This window comes from Carettochelys insculpta, chromosome 22 (assembly GCF_033958435.1).
Source record: "Carettochelys insculpta isolate YL-2023 chromosome 22, ASM3395843v1, whole genome shotgun sequence".
NCBI lineage: Eukaryota > Metazoa > Chordata > Testudines > Carettochelyidae > Carettochelys > Carettochelys insculpta.
In genome coordinates this window covers 5,416,066-5,442,639 of record NC_134158.1, presented here as the reverse complement: position 1 = coordinate 5,442,639, position 26,574 = coordinate 5,416,066, and the positions used below count along the sequence as shown (strand labels likewise).

The 26,574-nt window shown below is 57.3% G+C and overlaps 2 protein-coding genes across 4 annotated transcripts; one reads left to right on the top strand and one right to left on the bottom strand.

Annotated features, from left to right (window-relative positions):
• The first annotated feature begins 3,919 nt into the window (after window positions 1-3,919).
• On the top strand, window positions 3,920-9,499 carry LOC142024917 (uncharacterized). Of its 2 annotated transcripts, none has more exons than XM_075017263.1 (2): window positions 3,920-4,056; window positions 5,131-9,499. In XM_075017263.1, the coding sequence occupies exon 2, from the start codon at window positions 5,195-5,197 to the stop codon at window positions 6,182-6,184; it is 990 nt and encodes a 329-aa protein (XP_074873364.1). In that variant the 5' UTR covers window positions 3,920-4,056; window positions 5,131-5,194; the 3' UTR covers window positions 6,185-9,499. The 2 variants fall into 2 exon arrangements, with proteins under 2 accessions (XP_074873364.1, XP_074873365.1); XM_075017264.1 differs by having other exon boundaries at window positions 3,948-4,056; window positions 5,128-9,499.
• LOC142024747 (zinc finger BED domain-containing protein 6-like) lies at window positions 8,457-25,764 on the bottom strand. Of its 2 annotated transcripts, XR_012648516.1 has the most exons (3): window positions 25,479-25,764; window positions 23,031-23,565; window positions 8,457-8,682 (listed from the first exon to the last, which is right to left on the bottom strand). XR_012648516.1 is itself a non-coding variant. In XM_075016932.1 (2 exons), exon 2 carries the CDS (start codon window positions 22,127-22,129, stop codon window positions 19,355-19,357), a length of 2,775 nt encoding a protein of 924 aa, XP_074873033.1. In that variant the 5' UTR covers window positions 22,130-23,565; window positions 25,479-25,762; the 3' UTR covers window positions 17,734-19,354. The 2 variants fall into 2 exon arrangements, 1 of the variants encoding a protein (XP_074873033.1); XM_075016932.1 differs by lacking the exon at window positions 8,457-8,682 and having other exon boundaries at window positions 17,734-23,565; window positions 25,479-25,762.
• Window positions 25,765-26,574: the final 810 nt, after the last annotated feature.

Here is a 26,574-nt window from a genome sequence, read left to right as displayed (position 1 = left end):
AGGAACATCCCTGGAGCTGGGCCACAGTGGTGAGGCATGTCCAAGAGGCCCCCGAATGGAGCTCCCACTTGTTGCAGATGGTGGGACTCCCTGCAGATGGCAAGTTGACCCCTTGAGGTAGCCCAGTCACTTGGGCAGGGGACAAGCCACTGCCAGCTGTAGGAGGGCCCACAGAGCACCACGCTGCTAAGGGCGCTGGGCTGTCCTCCTGCCCCATCATTTTACTAAAACTCAGAACCAGATCAAGGGCTTTGGTGAAATTTTGTTTCTTGCTTGTGAGCTGTCCAGGATTTTTACTAAAAAGACCTGCAACCGTGATGAAGTCTGAGCCTTACTTGTGACCAGCTGCTACCCTGAGGGACCCCAGGCCAGTGAGTGTAGAAACAATCAAAGCCCCGTGGTGGGACCAGGTAGCACCAGCAGCTCCCTTTGACACGCTCGGGACAGATGCCAGATTCTGCTCTAAGCCCAGGTCAGGATCCAGGACTCTCATTAACAAGCAGTGCAAATCTGCCAGCTCAAGTGGGGCAGAGAACAGCCAATCATTTGTGAAACATTGCCAGGGGTGCCTGGAGTCTCAGGCGTGTCTGGAGGCTCAGAAACCAGGGAAGAGCTTCCATCACCTGGAGGAGAAGGCATCAGGGGAGCAGGGAGAGAGAGCGCCAGTGAACAGCTGTTCTGCAGCACCCCACAGCTAGCTGGCTGCAAGCAGTTGTGGTGGCCCTGCTTGGGTGTCCTTGTGGGGCAGGGTGAAGCCCCAAGTAGAAGGCGCTGGAAGGCCAGCTGGAAGCAGGAGGAAGCAATGACCTGTGGATTGGGAGCTATGGAAGGTATTCCTAAGTCTCTTTTGGTTTGGCGGCTGCTCCCGGGGATGGTTGGAGAGGATGGGTTGGGATACACCTCTCTGAATGTTGGCGCTACTCCTCTGGTGCCTGCAGGAAGGGGTTACCAGTTGGGGAGCGAGTGGGGGAGGCAGGTGACACCCGGCAGGAAGATTTTGCATGTGGTAACACAGTCCAGAGCTGGGGAATGACAAACGAGCATTCCGGATGGATTCAGTGAGACTTCCGGAGCCGCAGGGTGCTCCTGGGTCCTGATGGGGTCAGTGCAGTAATAGCTGGTGGCGTTAACATCTGAGCCAACAACACTGGCACCAAGTGTGTCAGTACTGAGAGCGTTAAAGCCGAGGTGCTGGCACCACGCGAGGCTGCTGGTCAGTGGCCAGGTGGATATCAAGGGGAGCCAAGACACGAGTCCTGAGGTGCTGGTGCCAGACAAGGGCAGGTCAGTAGCTGGTACCGAGGTCACAATCAGAGCTGAGGTGTCAGCAGAGCACTGAGGACCCAGGAATGAGCCAGAGGCACTTGTCTCACAGGCACTGCTGGACATGGCCTCCGAGCAATGTGCCTGCCTGCCTGGGGCAGCCGCATAGAATCATAGAACAATAGAGCTGGAAGAGACCTAAAAAAGCCATTGAGTCCAGCCCCCCACCCTGAGCAGGACCAAACCCATCAGATCAGCCCCGCCAGGGCTTTGTCGAGGTGAGACTTAAACACCTCCAGGGATGGAGACTCCCCCACTGCCCTGCGTGGACCATTCCAATGCTTCACCACCCTCCTAGGGAAAAAGTTTTTCCTAATGTTCAACCTGGACCTTCCCAACAGCAACTTGAGACCATTGTTCCGTGTTCTGCCATCCGTGACCACTGTGAACAGCCTCTCTCCAGCCTCTTTGCAGCCTCCCTTCCGTAAGTTTTAGGCTGTTATCAAGTCCCCCCATCAGTCTTCTCTTCTGCAGACTAAACAGTCCCAATTCCCTCAACCTTTCTGCATAGGTCATACGCTCCAGCCCCCGAATTATTTTGGTCGCCTGCTGCTGGGCCCTCTCCAGCGTATCCACATCCTTCCTATAATTGGGGGCCCAGAACTGGACACAGTACTCCAGATGCGGCTTCACCAAAGCTGGATAAAGAAGAACAATCACTTCTCTGGATCTACTGGCAACGCTCCTCTGGATGCAACCTAATATGCCATTAGCTTTCTTGGCTACAATGGCACATTGTTGACTCATGTCCAGCTTCTCATCCACTACAACTCCCAGGTCCTTTTCTGCAGAACTACTACCGAGCCAGTCGGACCTCAGCCTGTAACAATGCTGAGGCTTGGCTCCAGGGGGCCTGAGCCGCCCTTCATTCTCTGCTACGGGCGACAGCGGCTGTTGAGGGGAGGAGGCTCAGGCTCTTGGGAGGGTGTCCTGACTCCAAGGACACTGTTTGAGCAGGCTAGGGGGGTGGTGCCCCTGGGCCCCCCGCTCCGTTCCCCGACATACCCATCTGAAGCCCACTCCAGTAGTGCGCCAACAGAAACGACATCAGATGGGCAGCTCACAAGTTCCGTGTGCACGCAGAAACCGAGCAGCCAGTGGAGAAGTGGTCTGGCCAGTCCCTTCTCCTGGACGAAGCCTCCCCTGGAGCGCCCATTGCCAGCCCACAGCCAACGCAGGCAGAGGGCAGGGTGTACAGCCTAGGGACTTAGTGGGAAAGTCTCGGGGCTGAAAAGTCCTAAGTCTCTGGGCACACACACGCGCACACGCACACGCACATATTCACACTCACTCACACACACAGTCGCACTCACTAACTTAGGCTCATTCAAACACACACTCATGCTCGCACACACTCACTCACACATACAGTGGACGAACTGACATTTATATTCAAATTCGGAACATTAACACATGGTTTAAATCGTGATGGGAACTTTCTGAGTCACTATAGGGGCTCGTCTGCATACTTGGCTCAATCTAATTCTTGACCTCCCCCCACCCCTCCTCTCTCTGATTTGCTCACCTTGATTTTCTTTTTCTGATTTGTCCGCCTTGATTACTGTTTTGGTTCTGTGTGCCTTAAATCTTGAGTCTGTTCTGGTCTGGCTCTGGTCTGAAGAAGTGGGTCTGTCCCACGAAAGTTCATCACCTAATAAACTATTTTGCTAGTCTTTAAAGTGCTACTTGGCTGCTTTTTGTTTTGATAGTGTAGAGACTAGCACGGCTCCCTCTCTGTTACTAATACACAATCGCAGATTCAGATTCACACTCACACACACACTGTCACACTCACTCACTAACTCAGGCTCATTCAAACACACTCATGCTCGCGCACACACACATACACAATCGCATTCAGCTTCACATTCACACTCACTCACACACAGTCACACTCACTCACACATACACAATCGCAGATTCAGATTCACACTCACACACACACTGTCACACTCACACGTTCAGATCTCATGCAGCGGTAAGTGGGTTTCTCCTCCCTGGCCGGCCACCGCCCGCTAACAGGCCCCCTCCGCAGTGCCGAAGCGCTGCCCGTTGCCGAGAGGGTGTGCAGGAACCGAGGGGAGCCGGGGTGCACAGCCCCGCCGCGCCCCGCCCCGGCAGACCCCCCGGCCAGAAGCAGCTGCTGGCACCTGCGTGAGCCGGGGCACGGGAGCCGCAGGGAGAGCTGCCCGGGGGAGGCGCCGGGAGCCGCCCGGGACGAGCGATCGCTGCAGAAGATCCCCGCGGCGGCCACTGGGACACGGGCGCAGCAGCGCGGGGCTCAGGGTGCCACTGGGGGGGCGGCCCCGCTTCCTGGGCCTCTGCGCAGCCCGGGAGCGCGTCCCGCGCCGGTCCAGGCCGCACCGGGGCGGCCACGCAGCGCCCGGCCCGGCCCGGCGCAACTTGTCCGGGGCCCCCGCGTGCCCGGCGCGTTCCCGCGGCAGGACAGCGCAGCGCGCCGGGCCATGTGCTCCGCGGGGCCGCCAGGTGGCTCTGCCGGCGGCTGCTCGGGCGGCCGGGCGCTGCTCCTCGGCTCGGCTCGGCTCGGCTCCACTCGGCTCGGCTCGGCCCGGGGGGCGGGGCTCCCGGGTCAGCGCTGCGCTGCGCTGCGCTGCCTCCATCCGCCGCGCCCGGGGCCCGTCCCTCGCCGCGCACGGCCGGTCCGAGCCCCAGCGCCCCCCGCCCGCCGCGGACGGCCCGGCGCCCCGCCCGCCCCGCAGGGGCCGCCGCCAGGTGAGGGGGGAGCCCGGGGGGCCCCGGGCCGGGCCGGGAAGTGACTGTGCCCCCCCGGCCCCTCCTCGCTCAGCGCTGCGCCCAGGGGGGCGAGACCCAGCGCTGCTGCCCCCCGGATCCCCCGAGCGCCCGCAGGAGACGAGCCAGCGCCGGGAGAGGGACCGACCGGCCCCGGCCGGGCGGGAGGAGCCGGGAGGGGGAGCGGGAGCGATGGGGGTCCCGAATCCCAGCCCCCCCCCCGCCCCGTTCCCTGCGGTTCTCCCCGGGGCAGCAACTGTCCTGGGCTGGGGGAGGAAAAGCCAGTTCCTGCCCCTCCTGGTCCCTCCCCGACTGCTGGGGGCTGTGCGGCCCGGGGTCCGGGGGGGGGCTGGGGGCTGTGCGGCCCGGGGTCTGGGGGGGGGGGTCTGGGGGCTGTGCGGCCCGGGGTCCGGGGGGGCTGGGGGCTGTGCTGTTCGGGGGCTGGGGGCCGCTGGGGGGCTGGGGGCAGTGCGGTCCGGGGACTGGGGGGCGCTGGGGGCTGGGGGTTGTGCTGACCGGGGGCTGGGGGGGGCACTGGGGCCTGTGCAGCCCCGGGGCTGGGGGCTGTGCCGCTGGGTGGCCTGGGGGTTGTGATGACCAGGGGCTGGGGCAGGAGGGTAAAGCAGCTCATAGAATCACAGAAGATGACAGCTGGAAGAGATCTCAGGAGGTCACTTAGTCCAGCCCCTGGCACAAATCATCCCAGCCAGGGCTGGGTCAAGGTGGGACTTAAAAATCTCTGGGGATGGAGATTCCACCAGGTCTCTAGGGAACCCATTCCAGTGCTTCACCCCCCTCCTGGGGACATAACAGGCAACGCTGTTCTCCCCACCCCAAAAGGCTCCTTAGACCCTGCTCTTTTGCAGATTTTGTTTTCAGAGACTGTGGTTTCAAAGACTGGTTTTAAAAGTGCCAGTGGTTTGGTTCTTGGTAAAAGAGGCCCAGTCTGCACCATAATTACACCTAATGTGATTTCCCACTGAATCCGTGAATTGCGGTGCCATTTTTACCTTTCTCCGGCACAAGGAATGACCCTCTGTCTTCGTGTCCCAGCAGGTGACAGCACCGAGCAGGAACCCACTTCGTTCACATGTGCTGGTGAAAAGCAGCTTGTGACACGATGCCCCCAAAGCGCTCCAAAGTTAACGTTTCCCAGGGGCTGCAGAAGAAGAAGTCCCACAAGAATGAGAAGAAGTTGGACAAGCTACAGAAGAGCCCTCCCGGGCAGAGGGAGGGTCAGTCTGCCATCCGCAGGAGCAAAGACAGCATTGTCCAGCAGAGAACATACACAGCAGAGACACTCGAAATCTGTATTGACTGCGGGAAACGCTTCACCCAGAGCTCAGACCTCCTGGGCCATCAGAGATCCCACACGGAGGAGAAGCCCTACACGTGCATCGACTGTGGGAAGCGCTTCAGCGTCAGCTGCAATCTGAGTCGACACCAGAGAACCCACACCGGGGAGAAACCTTATAAATGCCCTGACTGTGGGGAGAGCTTCACGGACAAGTCAGCCCTGACCCAGCACCGGCGCAGCCACGCAGGCGAGAAGCCCTACAAGTGCATCGACTGCGGGAAGAGCTTCAGCCGCAGCTCCCACCAGAAGAGGCGTCTGAGGGGCCCTCCAGGGAAGAGGCAGGACAAATGTAGTCTCCAGGAAAGCTCCGCTGTTAGGAAGGTAAAAGAAACTAAAGTGCCTAAGAAGAAGGCCCCAGCCATCGAGATCCCCAACACGTGCGCCGAGTGCTGGCAGAGCTTTAGCCAGAACTCAGACCTGGTCAAACACATGCGGATCCACACGGGAGAGAAACCCTACGAGTGTCCCGACTGCGGGAAAAGATTCAACGTCAGCTCCAACCTGATCAGGCACCAGCGCATCCACACGGGAGAGAAACCCTACACGTGCTCCGAGTGCGGGAAAAGCTTCACTGACAAGTCCACCCTCACCCAGCACCACCGGATCCACACGGGCGAGAAGCCTTATATCTGTGCTTATTGCGGGAAAAGCTTCAGCCGCAGCTCCCACCACAAGAGACATGAGAGAATCCACACAGGAGAGAACCCCGTGTCCTTCCTGCCACTGTGGCCCTATCCCACCCAGACATACTAAAATGATCTGCTTTGTTCTGGCCAGGGGAGCTGAGGGCCCAGGAACCGAGCTGGGGGCGTTTCATAAGCCCCAGTGTGATTCAGTAGTAAATCCCCATTGGCTTCCAATGAGACCCAGGGTTCCCTGGGCATGTCACTTCTGTGTGTGTGACTTAGGCCCCAAAGTTAGCTGGGCACTGCAGTGCTGAGTGGAGCTGCATCTTGCCAGCTGTGAGAATCTGACCTTAAATCCCACCCCTGCTCCAAAGGGACTTAAGGGGAATGACTGGAGCATTAACGAATTACTCAAACCCCATTGGTATTACTCTGTGTATTGTGGCGGTGTCCATCAGGCTGAATCATGGACAGGAACTCATGGCGCTTGGTGCTGCGCAAACACAGCAAAGAGCTGCTCCCTGCCCCCAGATTCGCAGGATCTGGGTGCCTAACTCACTTAGACCATGTGAACATCCATTGTTGCACAGTGTTTAAGGCTCGGGGACAATTAGATCAGCTGCCCCTCTGTATTTCATGAATCTCGCTCAAATGCCACTATACCAAGGCCAGTTACTTTAGTTAAACTAAAACGTTTGCGCCCGTAAGAGACTAAACTTTGTGATCAGAGCAGATAACAGGAGAAGCCAATGGGCCCTGCGATGACTAGGAACTGGTGGGGTGAGAGATGCTCAGCAGATCCCAGCAGGGGATCCACACTCCATGCCACAGAGGAATATGAAAAAAACCCAAGGTCTCTGTGCCTGGGGAATATTCTTTTCTGTCCCCAGATCTGATGATCGGTGGCCAAGGGCACATTGGAAAGAAAATTCCTTCCTGTCGCCCATAGGGTGGGGCGGGTGAAGCCCTGAAGCATGAGATCTGATGTCATTATCGCAGTACAGCCAGTGCACAGGACAGCAGTGAGACAAAGAGCTGTTTCTTTGGGGCTCAGCAAGGACTGGTTCCCAGAAGGATGTGTTTGGTTTCACATGGCCATGGGGGTGAGATGAGGAGGACATTGGAGTCCTGTTCCCAGCTGAGGTGGTGTGTACAACATGGCTGGATACTGCAGAACTGATGCTGATGGGTCCCCTGGCATTGTGTTAACAGGGCAGGCAGGCCTGGAGGAAGCTCTGAACTCCTGGGGGGCCACCGGGAAGCCCTGTGGACTTGAGCTGGAGCTATGAAACCAGGTCTGGGTCTAGGTTTAAACCCTGCTCTTCCAGTACTGCTGTGAGGGAGTGAAAGGGCTGCTGAGCCGGGCTTCTGTCCCCAGCGCTTGGCCCTGACTCTCATGCTGTGGGACAGATCCCAAGAGCCCTGAACACACACAACGCTGGTATCCACGTCCGCAGCTGTACCCGCAAAAGTGAGCCGCAGACGTCCTCGCTGCCCTCTGGACGCAGATACCTGCGGCTGTAAAGCAGACAGCTGCACACTTGTAGGTTTAGATACTGAATCTGTGTCTGCATGAGTATCCGTATCTGCCAAGATGAGCTGCGCTAGCTGTGGATTTGCAGGGCTCTCTGGATCCGACACGGATGCAGCACGACCATCCGTGCTGAGGCATTTAGAAAACAAGGTTTCTTGCTCCTGCTTTCCTGGGTAAAAGTCCTTCCCTGCCCCACCTGCCCCAGGTATTAGTGGTGCTGGCTCCTGGCACTGGCTCCTCCAGCCTGTCCTTGGCACATGGTGCTGAGCTGCACCCACAAGGGAATGATCTCCAGTGACAAAATCTTTGAATCAAAAATCACCCCCAGCTCCAGTTTGTCTGCGCGTTGGGGCTGAACTGATAAGACGCTGGAGCCTGGGCCTGGGGATTCCCTCGTTCGCCAGCTGGGAGCAAAGTGCCGTGAGGCAGATTATGTCCCCTTCAGTCCACCCCGACCCCTGGTCCTTGTCACCCTGCTTTCCCTGTCACACCCAGCCCGTTAATGGATGTCTGTGCCCCAGGGCAAGAGCTGGGCGCTGCCGTTATTCTGCCCTCCTGGGCCTCAAAACTCCTGCGCTTTTTCCCCCTTCCCCTGGAGACTGGGTCAGTTCAGGGGATTCACGGCTGCACCAGCAGAATCCTGGAGCCCAGAGCTGGAGGAAGGGCGCATGGGCATTCCCAGCTGTGGCAGAGCCTCTCTCTGTTGTATATGCTACACCTGCAGCTGCAAAGTATGTTACATGTGCGATGTTGTATGGAGAATGTGGTCTATTCAATAGCCTGTGGCACCTTGGAAAATCCCAGCCGCAGTCAGCATTGTGGTTCTGGACCATTACGAGAACAAAGAACAGGAATCACACAGGGACAAGGTGCAGCGTAAACTAACCCCATTTTATTTTTGCCAGCTCTAGCCTGTAGGAAAAGCTGGAGAGCAGCCAGATGCAGGGCCAGCATTACATGTGCAGAAGCCTGACTTGTCTGCTCTCCTGCTCAGGCCGAATGCTCCCTCCCTTCCTCTACGGCAGGGGTCTGCAAGCTGCGGCTCCAGAGCTGCATGCGGCTCTTTAAGGACGTCTTCGTGTCTCCCAACGCTGTAATTGCAAAGTTAGAAAAAAATCCTGATTATTTTTGGTAAACAGCGAATGTCTGAAAGCCCAAAAATGAGCAGCTTATATCTAGTAAGAGAGAGGTCGCCGTGCTAGTCTGTATTCTAACAAGACAAACCAGCCGTCATGTTGCACTTTAAAGACTAATAAAATGATTTATTAGGTGATGAGCTTTCGTGGGAAAGACCCACTTCTGTTCTGGGAGGGCTGTAGAGCCAAAGAAGTGGGTCTGTCCCACGCAAGCTCATCACCTAATCAATTAGTTTGTTAGTGTTTAAAGTGCTACTGGACTGCTTGCTTGTTTTGAACTCCTGTCTAAATAGCCAACAGCGTGATCTGAAAATGCTGGATAACTTCCCCTGGCATCTTCCAGAGAGAGAAGGTTGAGGAGTGAGTCAGGAAGACAGTGGTACAAACACGTGTGAAGTGTGAGGAAATAGAATCTATAAAAAGTCTGTGAGCGCCCTGCCGGGAACGTGTAGGCCATTACACGCCAGTGTGTGTGAGCTGTTCTTAAACGAGGGGTTACACCAGTACAGTTGACGTTGTCTGTTTAGGACCATCTGGTTGTATTCACATGTGTTGCTGCTCTTGAATAATGGATATTTTTACCAAATGGGAAAAAATGGCTCTTCTTGGTATTTTGGTTGCCGACCCCTGTGCTAGGGTTTTGCTTTGCATAGACGCTGCTGATGCTAGTCTAGTGACTGCTGACATCCTGCTTTTTCGTGCTCTGCTGACCATCAATTTGTGTCATTGCAAGCGCAAACATTTGCCTTTTTAAAGTATTGCTAAATGGAAACCCGAGTCTGTCTTATATCTGCTGCTCCTGCTCTTCCCCACCCCCACCTTTGCTTCCTCAAGCCAAGGCCTGGGCCCTAGAATGTTAATTTCCTTAGACAATACAGAGGGGGCAGTTGGGCCTTTTCACGTCTAGTGGACCAGCCACCTGCAGCTCCAGTCACTGTTCACCGTCATGTGGGGATTGGCTCTTGGCTTTTCCTTCTGTTGTGGCTGCAGGCTGAGAGGGATACAGCTGACACGAGGTTCAGCTTGTCCAAGAGACAGATCATTGATTCATATAGCTTAGGGCCAGACAGGACCATTAGGTCCTTTACTTTGACCCATCTAAACAGACCATTAAATCTCCCCCAGTGCTCCTTTAAGGAGCCCGGGAGCTGCGTGTGGCCAAAGCACCCCTTTCAGAGAGGCACCAGTCTGGATGTGAAGACATCATGAGGTGGAGAATGGACCTCTTTCTCCAGGAGTTGGTTCCAGTGGTGAATCAAAGATCAGGGTTGGAAGAAACCTCAAGAGGCCAGATAGTCCAACCCCATGCTCAAAACAGGACCAACCCCAACTAAACCGTTCTAGCCAGGGCTTTGTCAAGCCTGGTCTTAAAAGCCAGAGATGGGAAAAGTACTCAAAAAGTTACTTGAGTAAAACTGCAGTGACCTAGGGGGAATGTAATTAAGTGAAAGCCAAAGTAGCCTTCTGGAAAACTACCTGAGTACTTTTACTCAAGTGGTTTTCCAGAAGGATATTGCAACTTTTACTTACCTGCACCCCCACTCCCAAATAAGCTGTACTTTTACTCTAGTAACTTTCTGGGATACTTGTCCCTCCTCTGTTAAAACTTCCCGAGGGAACCCATTCCAGATCTTCACCACTCTCCCAATATCCAACCTAGATTTCTACCACGGCCAGTTGAGACCTTTGCCCCTTGTACTGCCATCTGCCACTACTAGCAGCCTGGCTGCATCCTCTTTGAAACCTCCATTGGGTAGCTGAAGGCTGTTACTAAATCTCTCCTAACTCTTCTCCAGAGAAAATAAGCCCAAATCCTTCAGCCTCTGCTTGTGAGTCCCATGCCCCAGCCCCATAATCATTTTCATTGCCCTCTGTGGGACATTTTCCAACTTAGAATCATAGGGCTGGAAGGGACCTCAGAAGGTCATCTAATCCAGCCCCGTGCTTCAAGCAGAATCAACCCCAACTAAGTCATCCCAGCCAGGACCTTGTAAAGCCAAGACGTAAAAACCTCCAGAGATGGAGAATCCGCCACCTCTCTAGGCAACGTATTCCAGTGCTTCACCACCCTCCTGGCAAAGTAGTTTTCCCTAATATCCAACCTACTCCTCTCCCTCTGTAACTTCAGACCATTGCTCCTTGTTCTGCCGTCTGTCACCACTGAGAACAGTTTTTCACCCTCCTTCAGTTTTTCACTTCCCCTTCAGGAAGTTGAAGGCTGCTATTAAATCATCCCTCAGTCTTCTCTTCTGTGAACTAAACAAGCCCAGATCCCTCAGCTGCTCCTCAAAGGTCATGTGCACCAGCCCCTTAATCATTTTTGTTGCCCTGTGCCGAACCTGTTCCAGCGCATCCATATCTTTTCTATATCGGGGGGCCCAAAACTGGATGCAATATTCCAGATGTGGCCTCACCAGTGCCGAATAAAGGGGAACAACCACTTCTCTAGATCTGCTCGGAATACTTGTCCGAATGCACCCTAGTACGCCGTTAGCCTTCTTGGCTACAAGGACACACTGTTTACTCATATCCAGCCTTTCATCCACCATAACCCCTAGGTCCCTTTCTGCTGTACTGCTGCTGAGCCAGTTGGTCCTCAGCCTATAACAGTGCTTGGGATTCTTCTGCCCCGGGTGCAGGACTCTACACTTCTCCTTTTTGAATCACATCAGATTTCTTTTGGCCCAATCCTCCAATTTATCCAGGTCACTCTGGATCCTATCTCTACCCTGCAACATATCTACCTCTCCCGCTAGCTTTGTGTTGGCTGCGAACTTGCTGAGGGTGCTGGTCCGTCATCCAGGTCATTAATAAAGCTGTTGAACAACACCAGCCCCAGAACTGAGCCTTGGGGCACTCCACTTGAAAGTGACGGCCATACAGATGTTGAGCCATTGACCCCCGCCTGTTGGCCCGAATGTCAAGCCAAGTTTCTATCCATCTTATAGGCCATGGCTCCAACCTATACTTCCACAACTTATGGGCAAGAATGTTGTGGGAGACCGTATCGAAAGCTTTGCTGAAGTCAAGGTATATCACATCCACTGACTTCCTCATGTCCACAGAGCCTGTTACCTTGTCATAGAAGCTAATCAGATTGGTCAGGCAGGACTTGCCCCTGGTGAATCCATGTTGGCCACTTTTGATCACTTTCCCCTCTTCCAAGTGCTTCAAAATGGATTCCTTGAGGATTCCCTCCATTATTTTTCCAGGGATTGAGGTAAGGCTGACAGGTCTATAGTTCCCTGGATTGTCCTTCTTTCCTTTTTTAAAGATGGGCACGACGTTTGCCTTCTTCCAGTCATCCAGGATCTCCCCCAATCTCCAAGCATCTTCAAAGATAATGATCAAAGGCTCTGCAATGACCTCTGCCAATTACCTCAGTGCCTTTGGGTGCATTAAATCCAGACCCATGGATTTGTGTACATCTAGTTTCTCTAGATAGCTCAGAACTCGTTCCTTCCCCACCAATGGCTGCCCTCCACCTTCCCATACTGCATTGTCTAGCACCGTAGTGTAGGACCTGTCGTTGTCCATGAAGACTTGGGAGAAAAAAAACCATTGAGTACTTAACTTTTCTTACATCATCTGTCACTAGGTTTCCTCTGTCATCCATTAACGGCCCCACACCTTCCCTGATAATCCTCTTATTGTTAACATGCCTGTAGAAACCCTTCTTGTTGCCCTTCACTTCCCTTGCCAGCTGCATTTCCCGTTGTGCTTTCAGTTTCCTGATTACTGCCAGGCATTCTCCAGCCGTATATTTACACTCCTTTGTCAACGGTCCACATTGCTGTTTCATATACGCATCCTTTTTGAGTTTAAGCTGACCAGGGATTTCCATGTTAAGCTAAGCTGGGTGTCTGCCATATTTGCATTTCCTACTGTGCAGCAGGATCGTTATTCCTGTGCCTTCAATAAGACGTCTTTAAAATACTGCCAGGTCTCTTGAACTCTTTTCCCCTTCGTCTTCTTTTCCCACCGATCCGGCCCATCAGTTCTCTCAGGGAGCTGACGTCTGCTCTTTTGAAATCAAGGGTCTGTATGTTACTGCTCATCCTTCTTCCTTTCGTCAGGATCCTGAACTCTACCATCTCTTGATCACTGCAACCCAGGTTGCCACCCTACAAGTTCTTCCCTGTTTGTGAGCAGCAGCAGGTCAAGCTGCACGAGGCCCCTGGTCAGTTCCTTCAGCGCGTGTGCCAGGAAGTTATCCCCAACATTCTCCAGAAATGTCCTGGCTTGTCATGCGTGGCTGTATTGCTCACCCAGCCGATGTCAGGGTGATTGAAGTCCCCCACGAGAACCGGGACCTGAGCTCTGGAAACTTCTGTTGTTTGCAGAAAGCCTCGTCTGCCTGATCTGGTGTCTATAGCAAATACCCACCGTGTTATCACAGCTCTAATCGGACCCCAAACACTTCCAACAGCTTTTTCTCCAGTGTCATACTGGAGCGCTGAGCAATCAGGCTGCTCTCTCACCTACGGTGTAACTCCTCCACCTTGTCCCCCCCGGCTGGCCTTCCTGAACAGTTTGTACCCCGCCTTGTCAGCGCTCCGCTCCTGTGCCTTACCCCACCAAGCCTCTGCTGGGCCAATCCCATCACAGTTCCTTCTCAGCTAATCACCTGCTCCGTTACAAATGTGCCTTTTCTTTCTAATCTACATTCAGCTTATTGTAGAATCATAGACTCCAGGGCTGGAGGGGACCTCAGGGCGTCATCAAGTCCAGCCCCCTGCCTAAAGCAGGATCAGCCCAACTATGTCAAGCCAGGAGTTACCAACCGCGAGGGATGGAGCTTCCACCGCCGCCCTAGCTAACGCGTTCCGGTGCTTCCAGCCGTTGGGTCGTGTTCTGCCTTTCCTGGCTCTGTAGGGCGATGGTGTGATGCAAACACACTTCACAAATACCCACTCTTAGACATGCTAATAAGCTGCCAGGCTCCTAGGCCTGGGGGAGGGAGCCAGGAAAGCCCCAGGGGGAGCACGGCAGGGGAAGGGAACGGTAGGGCTGGTGCCAGCTCAGCAAGCAGTTGGGTTACAGTTCAGGAACAGCTGGGGCAGGCTTAGCTTGGCAAGGCTCCGACCTGGGCTCCTGTGCCCTGGGAAGGCCCTTTGTCTCCCGATCACAATTCCCAGGCTGCGAAAGGGGAACTGAGCCTGCAGCTGCCTGGTGCCGTGGGGCCTGCCTGGTGCTGCCGTAAAACACACGCAGTACAAATGCGCGAGTGCACTGGGCCTCGGGCTGCTGCGGTTTGAGAGCACCACGCCCCCAGCGCAGGGCCGGCAGCATAGTGGAGCAGCACCAGGGCCCAGCTGCCTTCGTCCTAGTCCGAGCTCTCGGGGAAACCCTCGCCCACATGCTGGCCCAACCCACCGCTGCCCCCAACCCCTGCAACAAGAGCTCGGCTCAGCGGAGCCCAGCCTCCAGCAACCCTGCGCTCACTGCACACAGCCGGCTGGGGAGGGGCCCAGGCCGCCCAACTCCCGCTCTGCCCAGGACCAACAGCTGCGGTCTCTGGCCTAAGTCATTGTGTGCAGCAGGCGGGGAGGGGGGGAGCTGGGGGTCATGCAATGGGCAAATCTTCATCATAAGGGCAATGAGTGGCAGAACGCGCTCAACCCGTCCTGGAGCCCCTCTGCTGGGCGGACCGCACTAAACAGGGGGCTTGAGGGCCAAAGACCTGGGCACGCGTGTGCACACACGTGTGCATATGTGTGTGTGTGTGTGCACATGTGTGTGCAGGAGACGTGTACCTACTGGGAGGCGTGAGCCCTTGCTAGGAGCACCTGGGCACCCTTTCGCCGTCGCCTCCTCTCCTCAGTGAGCACAGACCCAGCTGATTAACCATGTTGTGTTACATGAGCAAAGCACTGCACGCACGCGCGCGCGCGCGCACACACACACACACACACAGAGTGACCCACCACAAAGCCTAACACACATTTGTTGGGTGGTGAGCACTGCTGCCGGCTGCTTTCCACTCAATAAATGCGTTTGTTTTTATAAAGCAGAGCGGGCAGGCTGGGCATGTGTGAAGCTACAGCCTCACCCGGCTGCCCCCGCCCCGCCCCGCAGTCTGGCCAGCCCAAGGCAGCAGAGCCGGCTGCGTCGCACCAGCCACGCACGTGCAGAGCTGGCAACTGGAGGTTGTTGGGTGGTGGGGGGGAGGTGTGCAGCAGCAATAGCTGACAGCAGTGCACAGCTGTTATTGGGGTGCCTGGCGGAGGGGTGAATGACTGTTGGTGGGGTGGAGCGGTGAGCAGCTGTGGTTGGGGTGCCTGGCGGAGGGGTGAATGACTGTTGTTGGGGTGGAGCGGTGAGCAGCTTTGGTTGGGGTGCCTGGCGGAGTGGTGAATGACTACTGTTGGGGTAGCCGGTGGATCAGTGAGTAGCTGTGGTTGGGTGGCCAGCAGCGTGGTGACTCGCTGTTCTTGGAGCACCTGGTGAAAGTGTTTGTGTGGGGTGCAGGAGGCTGGTATTGTGGCAGTTGGCAGAGCTGGGGCTGTTGTTGTGGCGTCTGGCAGAGCCATGCATGGCTGTTGGCGGGGCGGGGGCGTGGCCCGCAGACTAGTAAGTGGCTGTTTTTGGGGGCGACTGGCAGAGTGATGAGTGGTTGTTGTTGGGGTTGCCAGTAGCATAGTGAGTGGCTGTTGTTGGGGTGGCGGCAGAGCCAAGAGGGGCTGTAGTTGGGACAGCCAGTGAAGTACCGTGCGCCTGTTGTCTGAGTGACCAGCGGAGTGGTAAATGGCTCTTGGTGGTGGAGTGGTGAGTTGGGGCTGTTGCTGGGACAGCTGGTGGAGTTGTTAGTGCAGCCAACATACCCATGAGTGGCTGTTGTTGGGTCAGCCGGCAGAACAGATAGTGGCTGTTGTTGGGTCAGCCGGCAGAGCAGCTGTTGTTTGTGGTGTAGTACTACCAGAGCAAGGGCTTGGGGTGAATGAGATGGTTTTGCTTTTTTCTCCCAGCTGGGAGGTGAAGTCAGCCAGCTGCACCCCTGAACTCTGGGCCTCTGACCCAGGACCAGCATGGTGAGCCGGCTGTGGTGGAGGAAAGCAGGAGGGAGCATTGTGCACGAGCTTTGGGTGTTCAGCTCAAGAACCTGAGGCAAAGCCCCCACCAAGCACCCGCTAGGCTGGGGTAATCTGCTGGTGGCTTTTGCCTCAGCACCTGCGGGTGATGTCCCTCCGGCCATGAGGTGTCTTTGCTACACTCCAGTCTGTGCTGGCAAGCGGAGGAGCCTTTTCTCTCAGAGGTGCCCAGGGCGGTGTGATTTCCCAGGTTACTGGGTGGGGACTTCAGGCAGTCGTGTGTTGTGTCGATGGTAGGAACCCCTTGCTATTGAACCACCTTGGCTGCCGCCAGCTCCACGGGGCACAAGGGTGACAGGAGGACCTGGCACTGTTGTAGGCAGGGTTTATTGGCCTCAGGAGATACACACACTCCACCTACTTCTTTTGGAAGCATCCCTCACTCCTGCCCCTCCAGCTCTGGTGGTCTCCTGGGTCCCCATCAGCTCTCCTGAACTGCGCTGGTCAGGCTGTGAGTCCCCGTGCCCATGGAAGGACACGTCTGGAGCCCCAGAGCCAGATCACCGGTAGCATCAGCACTGGCGCCTGGAGCTTTTTTGGTTTGGTTTGTCAGCTGCAGGCCCCTCTCCAAATGTAGTTTGCGCCCGCCCCCCCCCACCCTTTGCCCTCTCCGAGAGGGGCTGCAGCGCAGAGCGAGAGAGGTGTTAAAACAAGAACTAAGAACCCATTTTCCCAGCTCACAGACCCACAGGGGAACCACTGAATCCATGTTCCAAATACACAAGCAGTGCCTGGATCTGAATCCTGCGCTGTCCGTGGCTGGAATGTTAGATGCTGGCCCAGACCAGCCCCTTCCTCTGTCAGCAGCTGGGATGTGACTGGACTTTGTGAGTCCTGACTCGGTGTGAACCAGTGGCACTGATCCAGCTGTTCTCACTGTAATAGTAGCATGTGGTTTTCAGGCGCAGCAGGACAGATTCAAGGCCAGCAGGTGGAGCCCAAGGGGAAGGGAGGGTGTTGTACAGCTGGCAGGGTAACACTAGGGCTCTGGCTGGGCCCACAACCTGGGTGTTCCAGCCGCTGGAACAGATGCTGGCAGTGAGCCACCAGCCAGCTTGCAGCCTTGACTCGTAAGGCTGCCATGGCACACCCCAAGCGTCTCTCTGCACTGGAGTTCAAGGAGGGGCGCGATGGGAGATAGAGGAAGGAGTAAGGCATGTGCCCTGAAATGGCTTTGCTGGTTTTCCACCCCACGTGCCTCCACTACAGAGCTCCTTGCTGATGGCCGGTCGACGAGAGCCCATTCAGGCCAAACGAGTGGCAGGACTGCGGATGCCAAATCTTTATTGAAATTAATGGCTGTAAGCTGAAGGACTAGTGCAAGAGCAGCACTGACCTGTGCCAAAGGGTCACAGCTGTCTAGTTACTGCTCCCCATGGGGTGTTTTCCAACAGTTTCCAAACTCCAACTCAACAGCTTCTCACGACAGATCAAAATGGCGTAACATCTCTCTCTCCCCCCACCCACCCACCCCCCACCCTGACTTAGAAGTGTACATGTAATAGTAATTACAGTGAAGTTCATGGCGCCACTCTCTCCAGACCAGCCCATTGCAGTTGGACACAATGACACAGCAAAATGCTATTGTACAATGGAGAGAACATTTGATTTTCCAGTTTGGCGACTGCACGTATGTGCGCGCGTGTGCGCACACACGCACACACACACACACACACACACACACAGAGAAATTATTTCTGGTTCAGCAAGACATTTAGTTCAAGCTGACGATTTTTTTCAGTTTTTCATTTCAAGTGTTTTTTCTCTTAAAAAATTAAATCAAGCTACATTTCTAATGAACCCTTATTTGGGAAATGAAAAGTCAAAACATTTAATACAATCATGGGGTTGGAAGAGACTTCAGGTGGTCATCAAGTCCAACCCGCTGCCCAAAGCAGGACCAACCCCAACTAAATCTTTTTAACCAATTTGTTTTTATTCAACTGAAACTATGTGTTGACTGTGACCTGAATTTGTCATTCATTGCCCCAAAGTGCATTTCTTGGTGAACTATTTGACCAAATCCTTTTGCCAAGCTCTGTAATTTATACATCCAACACGTGCAACTAAAACCAAAGCCAGGGAGGAATGAGCTCTGAGGTGGTGACCGGCATAGGTCCCCACTGCTGTGCTCTGCACCCCTCTCACACGCCACCCCCCCATGAAAATTTAGCATATGCCAGTTGCTCATGAGCCCTAGCAAGTGATCTTACAAAAGGGTTCTCCATAACTCCTTGGAGAAAAATTAGGTCTATGTTTTCGGCTCCTGTCGATGTGGGCAGATCAGTAAGGTTATCCAAAACTTGCTGCATTGCCATATTTAAGAGAGAACAGGAGCTACAGAACTTCATCCCGCAGATGTTTCAGTCTTGTCCTTTCCCATTAATTCATGAATCCACTGGGAAGCAAACGGCTGGCCCTGGAGCCCTTGCCCAGCTCCTCCTCAGCAAGTGCAGCTCAGCCCCATCTACAAGGTCGGTCACTCGGGGTCCGAAAGTCGAGGCAGGGCCTGCCGCTGCTGCTTGTCCTCCAGCCGCACATGCTCTCTGGCATCCCTCACAGCACGCTCGGCTGCAGCCACTACGGTGCATGAGTTCTGCCCTGAGCTGGGGTCATTAGATACACTAGAGGGTAGGCATAGGGTCCAGAGTGACGTAGACAAATTGGAGGACTGAGCCAAAGAAATCTGATGTTGTTCAACAAGGAGAAGTGCAGAGTCCTGCACTTGGGACGGAAGAATCCCAAGCATAGTTAGACTGGGGACTGAGTGGCTAAGTCGCTGTGCAGCGGAAAAGAATCTGCGGATTGTGGTGAAAAAGAGCCTGGATGAGAGTCAACAGTGGGCCCTGGTAGCCAAGAAGGCTGACGGAACGTTGGGGTGCATTAGGAGCAGCATTTCCAGCAGAACTAGAGAAGTTGTTGGTCCCTTTTACTTGGCACTTCCAGTTTTGGGCCCCCCAGTATAGAAAGGATGTGGATGTGCTGGAGCAGGTTCAGCGGAGGGCAACAAAAATGATCAAGGGGCTGGAGCACAAGACCTATGAGGAGAGGCTGAGGGATTTGGGCTTGTTTAGTTTGCAGAAGAGATGGCTGAGGGGTGATTTAATAGCAGCCTTCAACGTCCTGGAAGGAAGCTCTAAAGAGACTGTTCTCAATGGTGAAAGATGGCGGAACAAGGAGCAATTGTCTGAAGTTACAGTAGGAGAGGAGTAGGTTGGACATTAGGAAGAACTACGTCACCAGGTGGGTGGTGAGGCACTGGAATGCGTTGCCTAGAGAGGTGGTGGAGTCTCCATCCCTGGAGGTTTTTAAGTCCTGGCTTGACCAAGTCCTGGCTGGGATGACTTAGTTGGGGATCCAGCTTTGGACAGGGGCTGGACTCGATGACCCTGAGGTCCGTTCCAGCCCTAGAGTTCTATGAGAGCTTATTTCACAGTTGGTCTCCGTGAAGAAAGGCAATGCAGGCTCTCGGTGCAAACGAGGCAGGCATGGGATGGTTTTCAGCACCAAGGACATAAGGGAGGTGGCATCACTGATCAGAGTTCCTCCATATCATCTTCCTCCTCCTCGTCGTCCTCCTCCTCCTGCTCCTCTTCCTCCCCATCCTCCTCCTCCATGGCCTGCGCAGCCGTGTCCCTTGCACTGTCCATGTGCTCTGGCCCCCGGCACTCCCGTGGGAGCAGGTGCTTGTTCATTTTGATGAAGGCCAGGCTCTCCACGCTGCCGGTGGGGAGACACGTCCTCCTGTTCCGCATGATGGCTCCCGCGGTGGTGAAGAGCTGCTCAGAATAGAGGCTGGAGGGGGGGCAGCTCAGGTGCTGCACAGCCACTTGGAAGAGGGGCAGCCAGACGTCCCTCTTGAGCTGCCAATAGAGCAATGGCTCAGCGCTGGCCGACAGGACCATGGTGTCCTGCAGGTACCCCTCTACGATTTGGGCTGCTTGGGCCTTGGCGGAGTCCAGGCGCACTGGGGCCACACTGATGAGGCCAAAGTCCTCCAAGCTGTCCCACAGGGACCTGCTCCGGTCTGCGGCACCGCCCTCGCACTGCTGCTGGGCCTGCCTCTGGCTGGCGCCACGCTCCTGGCCGTCCCGGATGTTCTCTGCCACCTCGTCAATGAGTCTCTGCGTCCAGCGAGGCAGCCCGCTCTCCCCGTCGGCCACGAAGGAAGCCATGTTGTTCTTGAAGCGGGGGTCCACGTAGGTGGCAAGGACATACTGCTCCTGGCAGCGGATCTCGGCAATCTGCCGGTTGCCGCGCAGGGTTTGCAGCAGGCTGTGGGCCAGCACCTGACCCGTCTCCTCCCCCTCGCTCTCGTACTGCTGCACCAGCGACAGCAGCTTCTTCTGCAGCAGGCAGAGGAGCGGGAGGGTCTGGCTGATGCTGGCGTCGGCCCCGCTCACCAGCTTGGTGGCATCGTCGAACGGCCGCAGGATCTGGCACAAGGTGCGGACGAGAGGCCAGTCGGTCTGGGACAGGTGCAGCCCACTGTCCCGCTGGGCCTGGGCGGAATAGCGCAGGCAGAAGGCCTGGACGGCAGCTCGCTGCTCGTACAGCCGCTCCAGCATGCGCAGGGTGGAGCTCCACCACGCCCCCACCTCCTTCTTCAGTTGGTGCCGCGGCAGCTGATTCTCCACCTGCAGCTCCCACAGCAGGTGGCGGGCGGCACCCGACTGCCCGAAGTGGGCGCAGATCCTCCTGGCCGCTGCCAACACTCGCGCCACCTCCTCATTGCTGTGCAGAAACTCCCGCACCACCAGGCCCAGGCACTGGGCCAGGCAGGAGACGCGGGGGAAGCCGCCGTCCCGCAGCGCCCGCCGCACGCTCTGGCTATCGTCCGAGGCCACGAAGCCCGACGAGAGGGAGAGGGGGATCAGCCACTCCCTGATGACGGCCTGCAGCCGCTCCAGCACGTGGCTATGGCTGTGCTGCTGCTCCAGGCCGCAGATGGCGAGGGCGGCGTGCTGGCGCAGGGTGCAGCTGTTGCTCATGCTCACCCAATGGGCGCTGACGGACATGTAGTCAGTGCTTTGCCCGCAGGTCCACATGTCGATGGCCAGATGCACACGGCCGCCCTCGCAGCCCCCCAGCGCCTGCAGAACCGCAGCCTTCACTGCCCGGCACAGCTCCGGCACCGCCTTCCTGGAGAAGAAGGAGCGGCTGGGGACCTGCCAGTGGGGGGCCGCCACCGCCATCATCTCCCGGAAGCCCTCGCCCTCCACGTGGGACAAAGGCAGCAGGTCGAGGGCCAGCATCTTGGCACAGGCAGCATTGAGCGCCACAGCCCGGGGGTGGGCCCGATGGTGCTTGGTGCCCCGCTTCAGGCTCTCACTGACGGCCAGGTGGGCATACGTGTTCCCGGGGCTCCTGGTGAGGCTGGGGACCCGGGCAGTGCCACTCTGCTGACTGCACTTCGGCACAGCCCCGCGTGGTGCCAGGGGGTGCTCTGCCAGGCTGGGCTGCTGGCCCCCCGTGTTCTTCTGGCGCATGTAGACGGTGCTGTGGTTGTGCTTGATGTGGTTCCCCAAGGACGACGTGCCCAGGCGCTTGGGATCGGTCCCACGCTTGACCATCTGCTGGCAGATCATGCAAGTGACGCGCGTCGGGTCGCCGGGGTCAATGGAGAAATACTCCCAGACCCACGACTTCTGCCGGTGGTACCTCCCGGGCCTGGGGTCCTGCGGTGCCACGGCGGGCGTGCAGGACGCAATGGGACCGATGCCGTGGGAACTGCTCTCAGCCCTGCTGCTCTCCGCGGTCATCCTCACCCCAGCGCTGAGGTCGCCACCGCTCCACAGGGGCAGCTCTTCCTGCTTCTGGACGCTGGTGAAGTAAGAGGCGATCAGCAGCGGATGCTGGGCTCCCGCTTCCTGTAAGCTTGGGTGCACCAATCCATCACTGCCCTCCTCCTCCTCCAGGCCCTCCGGGGTAGCTGGCTCTGTGGGAGCATCCCCATCCGCCCCAGAGGAATAGCCTGAAAACGTGTCGCCCCCTGAGGACCCTGCCTCCCCTGCCACGCTGGCTCCATCCTCCTCGGCCTCAGTCTTGACAACCTGCAATACCTGGTCTGGGATGAAGAGGGGTCCCCCAGTGCCCGACTCCCCGATGACACCGGACACAGCAGGCTCGGCCATGCAGTATTTCTGCGTGGCTGAGCGCGGTGACCGGCGGCTGGCGGGCATGCATGGCTGTGATGCTAAGCCCAGGCCTGCACTGAGTCTGAGGCCGGCCACCTGCTGCTGGGGGTTTAAGTGTGGCTGTTTGGCAGAGGAGTTTCTCCACTCTCGGCTGCTGTGGCTATTCCGCTTCATGGCGCGCTAGCGAGCGGCACAGGCTGTTCTGTGTCAGGTTCTTAACACCGGTAAGGACAGGGGCCGGGGCTGACAAATCCCCCTACAGCCCCGACACAGACACTCTGGCCGGACCCTGGACACACGAGATTATGGGGTGCCAATGAGCCAGAGAAATCCTGCACCCAGTCAATAAATCTGACAGCAGCTGGTGGTGAGGCCAGTGCTGCCTTGGGGGGAGGTTTAAAAGAACTGTTTTCCTAACCTTCTTCTCTCCCGCCCTGCTAAACCGTCTCTCCCCCGAAGACCTACACGACGGCGTCTGCAGGGCCCTCTCCTCGGAAGGCGTTGTTCCTCTTGCGCCAGGCAGCTGAGAAAATGCCAAGGCCCAATCACGGCTGGCCAGTACAGGGCAGACTGCGGCTACCAAATATTGCTGATCACGCTATTCGCCATCCGGCCACACGTAACCTGAACTCCCAGGCAGCAGACGACAGGAACTGCAGTTTGCTGGCCCCAGCGGGAACAGCGCTCAGGTAATTTGCGGAGTAAATAATTTGCAAAGAATTATTCTCTATGCCAGTCTGCACGAATCATATGCCAGGGGAGCGGCGAAGAATTCATTGTCTGGAGCCTGTTCGCTCCTTGGCCTCTTTGCTGAGACCACAGATCCTTGGGGTGCCCTTCCTTCTGGGAACCGCACCGAGACTACACAGCTCCCATCACAGGGATTACTGCAACGAAAGGGGACCCCACCCCCAGCTCACCTCCCGCCATCTGCTGCCCGCTCTCACAAACCCCGTGCCCTCGGGAAGGTCCCTTCAGAACCCTGCTCTCGCCACCTACATCCAACAGGCAAGTCCTCCAGCCCTGTGCTCACTGGCTATCAGCACTGAACACACAAACACAGCGTCAGCCTCACCTCCCATCAGCCTGCCTAGCCACACACAATCAACGTTACATCCGAGCAGGGCCTGGGCTCAGATCGCACTGTGGAGTAAACGCTGCCTGAACCGTTTCCCTCAGAGAGTCCATCAATGCACAGGGCTCCTCTCCCACACAGGTCCTCTGATGCTGGATACAAGCTGATTTGGTAGTGAGTCTTTTCACATGCTCAGGACAGTCCTGGACACACACACTTCCATGCGGCTCCTTGGACGGAGAGTAGGGTCTGAGCTCTGAGCAAAGTTCACCCCTCGGTGAGCACCTGGGCTTTAGCTCTCTCCCTTGTGGGGTTTGCTGGCAGAAAATGATGCCTCTGAGCTTCCCGACGTCTCCTTGAGAGTTAGTGTGTTTATCTCCTCTCCCCACTGGAGTGTTCCTCCGCTGTCTTCCCTGCAGGGACTGCTTCACGTACAAGTGCCACAGGGACAGGTTCTGGAAAACATTCAGGTCCCCCTTCCTCAGGGTATTTAGATCAAGATTATCTTCCCCCTTCGCTCTCGCGACGCCACCATCTGCAGGAAACAAAAAGGAAAGAGTCCAAGTGTCAGCCACCCCATCTTGTGTGAAATCGTGGCCCACGAGAACAACAAACAGCATCACAACAAAAACAAGTGTGTTGAGGTCATGCGCTGGGTTTGACGTGGCATAAAGCTCACCGGCATGGCTTTGAGACCACGTGTTAACAAAGGAGAGAGATTAAGCACAGATTCATAGTTTCTCACTTCTGCAAAATAAAAGGGCTTTAAAAGTTGAGGGGGAACCAAACAAACATGAGCTCCCAATGTGGTCTGTGACTAAAAGACCTAATGCAATCTTTGAGAAAAGGAAGCAGTGGGTTAATACAAACCCAATATATGGCATTAGAGACACCCCCACACCCCCCTTGGATTACCATCCCTGGCTGTGGTAACTGTATTTTTGAAAACTTCCAAGGCGCTCAGAAAAAAGCTACAAGAACAATGTAAAGAGTGGAAAACCTGGCTTATGCTGCAAGAGAAAGAGTCGAATTTCTGTAACTTATCAAAGGGAAGGTTACAAGGGATTTGCTTGGGGTCGATGGGCTGCTAGAGGATGAGGAGTTCTCTGAAAACAGAGGATTGTCTAATCTCACAGGCAAGGGTACAAAAAGGTCCAGTGGCAGAATGGGGAAATCGCAAAAACTGGAGGGGGAAATTGCGTGTCTCAGGGAGGCTTAGGATGAGCGGACCCAGGAAGTTGGTGCAAAGTGGTTAGCATAGACTCTTTAAAGCATTGCTGGATGCAGGAACCAGGAGGCAAAATTGTCCAGCTGGCGTGATGCAAGCAGGCAGATTCCCCAGGAGACAGTCAGAAGGGTCCCCTCCAGCCTCACCAACCTATGAATGTCTCAGCCTCGGCTGTCCAAGGAGCAAAGGGCTGGGCCTGTGGCGACCGGGTTTAAAATACCCACAGGCACAGGAGTGGGCCATTGTAAGCCCCCAACGCTCACAACAAGACCTAAACTCCAAAGACTCCAGTGGGAGCGTCTAATTGCTCAGTTCTTCCCCAAATCACACCACTGACCCTGGGGCGCCGCAGGGGTGGGGCACACCTGGCTGGCGTGGCCAACGGCCAGCAGGGATGGGCGGGCAGGGTGCAGCAGAATGGACAGACAGATGGACGGGGTGCAGCGGGACGGATGGATAGACACAAGGTGCAGCGGGACGGATGGGCGGACACACGGGGTGCAGCGGGGCGGACGGGCGGGCGGGCAGGGTGCAGTAGGAGGACAGACGGGCGGACGCACGGGGCGCAGTGGGGCGGGCGGGCGGGCGGACGGATGGGGCGCTGAGACACGGGGCACAGCGGGGTGGACAGGCGGATGCACTGGGTGCAGTGGGGCGGACAGGGCAGGCAGACACACGGGGCGCACGGATGGATGCACTGGGGGCATTGGGGCGGGCGGATGGACGGGGCAGACACATGGGGTGCAGCGGGGCGGACGGACACACGGGGCGACGGACACACGGGGCGCAGCGGGGCGGGGCGGACGGACACACGGGGCGCAGCGGGGCGGACGGACACACGGGGCGGACGGACACACGGGGCGCAGCGGGGCGGGGCGGACGGACACACGGGGCGCAGCGGGGCGGACGGCCGGACGGGGCGGACACACGGGGTGCAGCGGGGCGGGCGGAGAGAACTTCGGGGAACGCCGGACAAAGGCCGCTGCCTGCGGGTCGCTCCGAAGCGGGTTTAACCCCTTCCGCCCCGCTCGCCCGCCGAGTTCGGGGCCGAAGGTTCGCCGGGAGCTCAGCGCCGGGCCCGGGCCGCACAACGCCCGTGTCACCGCCCGCGGCCCCCGCCCCCCGCCGCCGCCGCCGGGACTCGCCCCCCCCCCGGGAGCAGCGCTGGGCGGGGAGCGGCGGGGAAGCAGAGTCACTTCCCGGCCCGGCCCCCCCCTCACCTGGCGGCGGCGGCGGCGGCGGCTCCTCCTGCGGGGCGTGCGGAGCGCGGGGCTGTTCCCGGCCGGGCGCGGCGGACGCAACAGCGGTGGGGGGGGGCGCCGGGGGGGCCCGGGCCGGGCGCGGCGGACGCAGCAGCGGTGGGGGGGCGCCGGGGGGGCCCGGGCCGGGCGCGGCGGACGCAGCAGCAGCGGTGGGGGGGCGCCGGGGGGGCCCGGGCCGGGCGCGGCGGACGCAGCAGCAGCGAGGCTCGGCCCAGCCTGACCCAGGAAGCGAAGCGCCGCCCCGGCGGACGAGCCAGAACGCGCCGCCGACAGCTCCTCCCCAGCCTCTGCAGCCGCGGCTGCAGCGCCCCCTGGCGGGCACAGCCCTCACCTGCCGCGCGGGGGCGGGGGCGCAGCACGAGGGGCGCTGGCTGCTCGGGCACAGGCGGCCCGGGGCGGCTCCCCCCCGCCGCCTGCCCTGTCCCTGCGGCTCCCAAGCGCCAGCCGCAGGCCGCCCACACCGCCCCGCACCTGGGACCCAGCCCAGGCACCGGCAGGCGGGGCAGTCTCGGCCATCCGCCCAGCACCTCCACTCAGCTGCGCGTGGGCAGCTCGTGCCCCCGGCTCTAACCCAGCTTTGGCCGCTCAGCCAACAGCGCTGTGGCACCTGAGCGCCTAAGGGAACATCTGCACTTAGGCGAAGGCGGACCCGGTGGCGGTCAGTCTTCCGGGATCGATGTAGCACGTCTAAGCCGTGTCTACAGCTGCGTCTACACGTGCACGCTACTTCGAAGTAGCGGCAGTAACTTCGAAATAGCGCCCGTCACGCCTACACGTGTTGGCTACATCTACAAGTGAAGCCTACTTCGAAGTAGCTTATTTCGATGTAGCAACATCAAAATAGGCTATTTCGATGAATAACGTCTACACGTCCTCCAGGGCTGGCAACGTCGACGTTCAACATCGACGTTGGGCAGCACCACATCGAAATAGGCGCAGCGAGGGAACGTCTACACGCCAAAGTAGCACACATCGAAATAAGGGTGCCAGGCACAGCTGCAGACAGGGTCACAGGGCGGACTCAACAGCCAGCCGCTCCCTTAAAGGGCCCCTC

Bases quoted from the DNA above. Each gene is read 5' to 3' on its own strand.
- LOC142024747 (XM_075016932.1), bottom strand. From the start codon at position 22,129: ATGAAGCGGAATAGCCACAGCAGCCGAGAGTGGAGAAACTCCTCTGCC.
- LOC142024917 (XM_075017263.1), top strand. From the start codon at position 5,195: ATGCCCCCAAAGCGCTCCAAAGTTAACGTTTCCCAGGGGCTGCAGAAG.